This window comes from Quercus lobata, chromosome 11, assembly GCF_001633185.2.
Source record: "Quercus lobata isolate SW786 chromosome 11, ValleyOak3.0 Primary Assembly, whole genome shotgun sequence".
NCBI classification, from domain to species: Eukaryota; Viridiplantae; Streptophyta; class Magnoliopsida; order Fagales; family Fagaceae; genus Quercus; species Quercus lobata.
In genome coordinates, this window is record NC_044914.1 from 33,667,103 (window position 1) to 33,676,063 (window position 8,961).

Genomic DNA, 8,961 nt, shown 5'->3' on the forward strand with positions numbered 1-8,961 from the left:
AAAATAGAAACTCAACGGCTTGATCATGAATGCAAGCAGCAAGTCTCGGATTATAGCTTTTCCCGTTGAAAACACACTGATTTCTACACTTCCAGATGCTCCACACAGCAATAGGAAATAAAATCCTCCATTGAAGTCCCCCACGGCTACTGTTATCCTTCCCATTGGAGCTCAACCAATCCTGCAAATCATCATTCCAAAACTCTCGGTTTTGCCACCCAACCCCCAGCTGAATCCACACAGCCTTAACCCTTGCACAGTCCCTAAGAGCATGCAGAATAGACTCGGATTCCACTTGACAAATGGGACAACTATCATCTTCCCCCATACCCCTTCTCACCAAACACCCTTTCACCCCTACACTATTATGGGCACAACGCCATATGAAAGATTTGATTCTAGGAAGAGTTTCCAGCTTCCAAACCCACCCCAATTTGAGCCAAGGATTATTCTCATCCGCCAAAGACATAGAGGAAGCACTCTTTAGATCAAAAGAACCCCTCGGGTTGCCTGCCCAAGCCAACTTATCACTTCCCCTACTCATAGTTGAAAACGGAACACCTGGATCAAAGACTTCAAGTCATAGGGAAGCTCAAAAGGAATCTGACCCTATTGCCACCCCGCATCTGTCAACACGTCTCTCACTCTAAGATGAATGGCCTCTCGGGTTAAAGGACCTTGAATCAGTTTACGCAAAGGCCCTTGAACCATCCAATAATCCAGCCAAAAGTTTAAATTGCTGTCTCTCCCAATCGTCCACATTGCACCTTTCTCAAAAGTGCCCACTCCCCTCCTCATCACTCTCCAAATCGAAGAGCTTGGGAGCCTATTCCCATTTCGAGCATTCACTCTTCTACTGCTGCAATATTTCTGCCATAACACTTGGGACCACAAAGCATCCTTTTCCGTGTGAAAACGCCAATTTAACTTGGCAAGAAGGGCCTTGTTTCTACCTTTTGAAGCCTGCAGCCCAAGGCCCCCTTCCTCCTTGGAAATAACCAATTTATGCCAGCCAACCCAATGAACTTTCTTAGCGGCTTCTGACGAACCCTAAAGAAAATTCCGGTTTACCCGATCAATACCATCAAGGATTCTAACTGGAAACTGAGCACACTGCATAACATGAGCTGGAATGGCAGAGGAGGATGCTTGGATGAGCACCGTACAGCCAGCTAAAGATAGCAAATTAGCTTTCCATCCCGCTAGTTTGTTCTTTACCCTATCAAGAATGTAATTGAAATCTTGAGAAGAAGATCCCGTGTGTCTAATTGGGAAACCGAGATATTTCCCAAGAGATGGAGTAGAGTGGAACCCAAGAATATCACAAAAAGATTCCCTGCTATCCCTACCCACGTTCGCAAGAAAAACACTCTAGATTTGGCTTCACTCACAGTTTGACCCGATATCTTGCAAAAAGAATCCAACACATCTCTAATTGTGGAGCAATTGATTGCATCAGCTTTAGCAAAAACAACTAAGTCATCCGCAAAGAACATGTGAGAAAAAGCCGGGCCACTTTGGGACACCTTTACCGGCTGCCAAAGCTTGGCATGGCATTTTTCTTGAATGAGTTGACCAAGAAACTCCATACATAAGATGAAAAGGTACGGTGAAAGAGGGTCGCCTTGCCTAATCCCCCTTGACGGGTATATTGGCTCCAAGGCTTCCCCATTGACCATTATTTCCGTTGAAACAGTAGATACACAGCTCATAATAAGCTCCACTAGATCCTCTGGAAAGTTAGCTCTAATCATCATATCTCTAATGAAACTCCATTCAAGTTTATCATAAGCCTTTTCCAAATCAATCTTCAAAGCCATATACCCCACATTACCTCTCTTTTTGCTAAGAGAATGGATGATCTCTTGAACAATGATTGCATTGTCAACACTTTTCCTTCCCGGAACGAAAGCTAATTGGAGAGGGGAGATGGGCTTATCCAAAAAGGGTCTAACCCTTGAAACAATAATCTTTGTGACAACCTTATAAACAGTGTTACACAAACTAATAGGACGATAATTACCCAACGTTTCAGGTCCTTGAATCTTAGGGATGAGAGTAATGTGGGTCCTATTCAAGAAATTCAGAATTTTCCTCTCCGAAAAAATTTTTCCAACTTCCTCCAAAATTGATTTTCCCACAACCAGCCAGAGTCTTTGGAAGAATCCGACATGAAGGCCATCTGGACCAGGAGCTTTGAAAGGCTTGAACGACCAATGGGCAAATTTAATCTCCTCCTCCGAAGTAGCCCCACTAATACTCATCTTCTCCTCCTCCGTTAACTTGGCTTGCCAATGAGAAACTAGAGGGTTAATCCGAGAGCTACTCAGATGCGAGGAAGTATACATTCCCTCAAAACCCCTTCTGATGAACTCCCTAACTCCCATTTCCTCAAGAATCCATTCCCCAGTTAGATCTTTTATGGCTAGAATCTGATTTCTTTTCCTTCTAACCAAGGTTGAGACATGGTAAAAAGCTGTATTTCGGTCTCCTTGAATCATCCAATTCACTCGAGACTTCAAGGCCCGAAATTCCTCCTCTTGCGTAAGCACCACTTCAAGCTTCCTTTGCAATTCACTCTCTAAGTTAAGGAGAAAATTCATCATCCTTTTACCTCATAAATTAGCATATATTGAGATTCAGTGGAATATTTAAGATAGCGTTGGATGCATTACTATTTAAGAGTTAAGATTAAAAGTTAGAAATATAATTTTTAATCTTAATCTTTCATTCAGAAATTTTTTAAAACTTTTTTTTATCTAATTGTTCATATTAAAAATTAACTTTTAACTTTTAATTATTAATCTCACCTTTAGGATGATATTGAACCCAAAGTTCATAACCTATTAAAACATGGACATTTTTTTGCAACAAATTAATTAGTTTGTAGATAATGGCTGAATTGCATGTTTTTAATATGCATATCAAATTTTGTGTCAATCGAATGTTGTTTATTATTCATTATAAATTATTTTTTATATATAATTTTATAAGGATCATGTTAACGGATGTCCTTAAGGCAATTGCTAATAAACCATAATAGGAAAATTTTAACACCACTTTCAAGGAAAATAATGAAATATAAAAGGTTATCAACAACATTTATTGTTTCATCATTCTTCCAATAAAATATTTCTAAAAATAATTTCTAAACTAATGCCCTTAAGGCATTGGTTAACATTTCCCATTTTATAATACAAAAAATTTAAATTTAAACATTTAATTAATGACATAGTTAGTAGTCTTTGATTTTTTGGGAATTTTGTAAGCATGGGGATATAAAAAGAAAATGTAATCCAATGATGAATTTGTCAAAATTTACATCTAATAAAAGATATTAAGTAAAATTGTGGCCAAACTTTGTCCTTAAAATAGCTCAATGACCTTGAAAATGAAGAATAAAACCATAATGCTGCAAAGGTGATTCAATCTTTTGATATAAATTTGGTTTGGAAACAATGTAAGCAACTGTTATGTATTCAAATGAAAACTATTGTCGCATTCAAATAATATCACCAACCTATTTATATATCCAGTCAATTTATGAAGTTTTGGCTTGGCAAGCAATAATAAAGTACTTAAATGTTTTGATCAAGTATCCCCCCCTAACGGTTGTAGCATATTTTATAAATTGTCAACAATTTAAAACCAAGTTTGGGTAAGACTTAAGAGTCCCTGTCCTATACTTGAAAATAACATTTTTTTTTTTAAAAAAAAAATCCTTTGCTTCTACATAAAAAATCCTTTGTAATTTAATATATAGTACAATGACTTTTCCTTTCTGGACATCTTCTATAATAGTAGCATTGGCTCCACTTCACCACCAAACTCTCTACCTACTGAAATGTCTTTGATAGCGATGTTTCGAGAATCTCTTGCCTTCTACTTCAATATATAAATTCTTCTAGTAAAGAGGATAGACTTCATGGCAGCGTTGAAAACTTAAACGCAGATAATATGGTTGGTCATCAAAACTTATCTCAACAACCATAGAGTTTTTTAGAACTGAGCGAAAATGTCAAAAAGGTGAAGAATCATTCAATCATGATCAGCTGTTCATTACATAATGCAAAGTCACGTCATGGCCATGAAAATTGGAATATGATAATTGATATAGGATAGGACTGATTATCGGACTGATTATCGCAACAACCGCAGATTTGAAACCATAAATGTATTTGAGAAAATCACATTTGAGGAAAATAATGCAGTCAAAGTTATTAAGAAATTCGTCCAATTTTTCAAGGTTTGAGGAAAATGATCAATTTTGTAATTCTTACAGTGAAAAAATTGTATAAAAATAAATAAATAAATAAAATCTGTTCTTAATAGGGTGTTAAAAATAAAATTAAAAAATTTTAATAGAGTTGTGTGCCTATTCCTGTGTTAGAGCATTCACCGCAAAAATTATTATTTATTTTAGTATAAGAATCCGCTTTTTTCTATTTTATATACTCACATTTTGAAGTTGTAGCAATCACGTAACTTTGCATGGCGTGATGTGGGTGAATTTGGGCTTCGTTGGCTAAAATTTGACACTTGTTGATATGACAAATTGTTAGTCATAGGTAAAAAAACATAATGTCAGTAATGGGCTTAGAAGGGAACCAATACAAGTTTGTCAACTCAATGATTGCAAAAATATTGTCAAGTTTTTTTGTATATATAATATTGCATGTAAAACACTTATTCGTAACAGAGTTTTTTTTTTTTTTTTTTTTGGTAAAAAGGATGTATTACTGAAACTACCCAGCCCAAAAAGGCTACAAAGTCTGTTTAAATACAAATCATTGGCATCAGCCATGAAAAGATCCATAATGTCCACAGGTGGACTACTAAAAACATGAAAATCAATTGCTTGGTTGGAACCTAGCCTAGCCAAAAAATCTGCACATCTATTGGCCTCTCTAAAACAATGCTTAAAACGAACTTGCGGGAGCTAAGATAATAGGTGCCTGTAGTCATCCACCAAGGGGGAAACAACATTAATAGCAGCCCTAGGATTATTCAGCAAGTCTACTATAGATTTAGCTTCAATTTCAATCTCAATAGCAGGTAAGTGAAGGTTTAAACATTGAAGAAGCCCGTCTCTAAGGCCCCAAAGTTCTGCAGCATAGCTTGTTGTGATGCCAATCTTCCTAGCATAATCACAAACCCAATCTCCCTCCCTATTTCGAATGAGACCTCCACTTCCAGCTAGGCCTGGATTGCCCAAAGAGGATCCATCTGAATTAAGTCTGAACCAACCCACTTCCGGCTTTTCCCACCTAATCCTCTTTACCACCTGACCCGAAGCTATTTTAGGAAGTTTCACACAGTGCTCATACTCCATAGCTTCTCGAAAAATCTCATGACCCAAGTTTTGTTGGATGGTTTTGTTTTGGAAAACAATGTTGTTCCTATGCTTCCAAATACGCCAAATAGCAAAAAAGAAGGAAGTGTTCCAAGGGGGATGATCTTTGTGCTTTTTTGTGTTAGCCTTACCATTAATAGTAATCCATTGATGAAGATTTCCGCTGAAAAAAGAAGAATTAACCTCCTCGGCACCCAGTTGAGTCCAAAAATTCCTAACCTTGCTGCAATCCCAAAGAGCGTGGATTATAGACTCAGAATCAGAGAGACATAATGGGGTAGTGGGATCCACCGAAACCCCCCTTTTAGCTAGGCACTCATTCACACCAATACTACTGTGTAGACACATCCACACAAATGTTTGTATCCGAGGAAGGATGTTAACTTTCCACACCCATTGACACGAGAAAGGAGTAACTTCTTTTCCCATAGCAATTTGATATGCACTTTTGAGCTCGAATCCGCCATGAGTGGACTTATCCCAGGCTAGTCTGTCTTGACCTCTTGCAGCAAGAGAAACCAGAGTGGCTTTTAAAATATTGCTTACACTTTCTGGAATAGGAATAGAAATTCTTGACCAATCCCACCCATCGGCTAAAATAACATCTTTTACTTTGAGATTCTCCTCTTCCATAGGCAAAGGACCTTGCACCAAGCTCCTAATAGGCCCAACACTACACCACTTATCATGCCAGAAGCTCAACTCACTATCTCTTCCCACAACCCAGCTTACTCCTTTCCGAAAGATATCTTCGCCTTTTCTCATAGCAGACCACACTCTAGAACAAGGTAGCTTTGTGGGATTTGTGGCATTCAATCTTTGTCTAGTGCAATACTTACTTTTTAAAACCTTACTCCATAATGCTTCTTTTTCAGTATTAAAACACCAATTAAGCTTAGCAAGAAGAGAGAGGTTTCTGCCCTTAGCTGTATGAAGGCCGAGACCCCCTTCACTTTTAGGCCGAGTAATTTTCTGCCAACCCACCCAATGCATTTTCTTGACTGACTCCGAAGAGCCCCATAAAAAATTTCTATTAACTTTATCAATGTTGTCTAGGAGCTTACCCGAAAGGGCATTGCATTGCATGACATAAGCTGGAATGGTGGACGAAGAAGCTTGGACAAGAACCGCTCTGCCAGCAAAAGAGAGGAGGTTAGCCTTCCAACCAGCAAGTTTTTTCTTAACTCTCTCAAGGACAAAATTAAAGTCTTGGCTACTCGACCCACCCTCGATGCTGAATAGGAAACCCCAAATATTTGCCAAGATTAGGAGTTGAAGAAAACCCCAAAATATCACACAAGGATTCCCTCGTGTCTCTATCAACATTAGGGGAGAAAAACACTCTGGATTTGGCTTCGCTAACTGATTGACCAGATCTATTACAAAACTCATCCAAAGCATCTCTGATTGCAGAACAGTTGCTGCCGTTAGCCTTAGCGAATAACACAAGGTCATCTGCAAAGAAGAGGTGGGAAAAAGCGATACCGCTCCTAGACGCCTTAACAAGAGTCCAAAGTTTCTCCCTGCATTTTCCTTCAATTAAATGCCCCAAGACATCCATGCAAAGAATAAAAAGATAGGGAGACAGGGGGTCCCCTTGCCGAATGCCTCGAGAAGGCCTAAATGGATCAAGGTTACCCCCGTTGAAAAGCACAGAAGTGGTGGTGGAGGACACACAATTCATAATAAGATCAATCAATTCCCTGGGAAAATTTGCTTTCAAAAGAGTTTCTCTGATAAAGCTCCATTCGAGCTTGTCATATGCCTTTTCAAGATCCACTTTGACTGCCAAATACCCCACTCCTCCTTTCTTTTTACTAATAGTGTGTATGAGCTCTTGCACGATGATTGCATTGTCAACTCCTTTCCTTCCCGGCACAAAAGCAGATTGAACAGGAGACACTAACTTATCCAACATTGGCCTAATTCTAGTGACTATAATTTTTGTGACCATCTTATAAACTGTATTGCAGAGGCTGATGGGGCGGTAGTTGCCAATGGTTTCTGGGCCTTGGATCTTGGGGATGAGAGCCACATTAGTTTTATTGAGAGCTTCAGGAATTTTCTTAGTCTCAAAGCATTTTTGAACTTCCTCCACAACTGAACTTCCAACTATCATCCAGAAACGCTGGAAGAACCCAGCATGAAGGCCATCCGGACTTGGAGCTTTTAGAGCCTTCATAGACTGCTTTAATTTCTTCCACTGAAACAGGTAGAGACAAATCATCTCTCTCTGTATCATAAAGCGCCACTTGCCACGGGGAGACGGGACCCGGTTGGAGTTTCGTTTCAAGGTGGCTCGTGGTGTATAGCTTAACAAAAGCTTCACGAACGAAACTCATGATCTGCGGCTCCTCTAGAATCCATTCTCCAACACTATTCTTTAAGCAAGAAATTTGATTTCTCCTTCTTCGAACAATAGTGGACACGTGAAAAAAGGATGTATTTCTATCCCCAAGAACCATCCAATTCATTCTTGATTTCAGAGCCCATAGCTCCTGTTCTTGATTCAGCACCTCATTTAGCTCTCTTTGGAGCTCTTTCTCTAATTCCACCAAGAAGTTGGATGGCCATTCCGCTAGAGCTTTCTATGCACCATCTAGTCTGGCCATAACACGCCTCTTTTTAACAAATATGTTACCGAAGTGGTTTCGGTTCCAAATCGTAGCATCCTTAGTGAACTTCTCAACAGCTTCCTCAAAACAACTTGTACGACCCCAAGCATCCCTTACTATACTTGGAAAGGTCAGGTCATTAAGCTAGAAACTCTGGAACTTAAAAGGCTTGTTGAGACTGGAGTCAGCACTTGGTTCGAAATCAAGGAGAACAGGGCAATGGTCCGAGTGCACATGAGTTAAATGAGATACTCTGGCATTCGGATACAGGGTGCACCAATCCGGGTTCACGAAAAATCTGTCCAATCTCTCTTGGATAAGTCTTCTAATTCCCCTGCAATTAGACCAAGTAAACCTTGGTCCTGAGAAACCCAAATCCACCATATTGCAGGAGTCCAAACAATCCTTAAATAATAAGGACCTATTGGCATTAACTGTCCTGCCCCCAAACTTATCATTATCTGCAAGAACTTTGTTAAAGTCCCCTGCAATAATCCAGGGACTACTATGCAAACTAGCCACATTAACAAGGTTTTTCCATAAAATACATCTTTCATTAAATTTAGGACTAGCATAAACCGCAGATAAAAAGCATTGAGTATCAGAGGGTCTCACCTTAACCGAAACGTGAATTTCTTGCTCTGTGGTGGCAAGTAGAGACACAGCAACTCTATCCGTATTCCATAACAACCACAACCCACCAGCAAAACCTATAGTTTTCGTGTGAATGGCCTCGTCAAAAGGAAGCCTATCTGTGATCTCCTTGGCTCTGTCTCCGCTTACTCGAGTTTCCATCACAATAAGCATAGCTGGGTTATGATTCTGAACCAACTCCCTCACATGATTTCGAAATTCAGGCTTCAGAGCACCCCTACAGTTCCAAGCGATGATATTCATGACTACCCAATGACAAGGGGTGGGGCATTCATCGAAGAGAGGCAGACGCCTCACCTCCTCCATCAAATTCCATCCTGTCTTTTTCACTGATTCCAT

At 39.4% G+C, this 8,961-nt stretch overlaps 1 protein-coding gene across 1 annotated transcript; it reads right to left on the reverse strand.

The window, feature by feature from the left end:
• Positions 1–8,112: 8,112 nt before the first annotated feature.
• LOC115966748 lies at positions 8,113–8,961 on the reverse strand. The gene has a single exon (XM_031085915.1). The coding sequence runs from the start codon at positions 8,959–8,961 to the stop codon at positions 8,113–8,115; it is 849 nt and encodes a 282-aa protein (XP_030941775.1).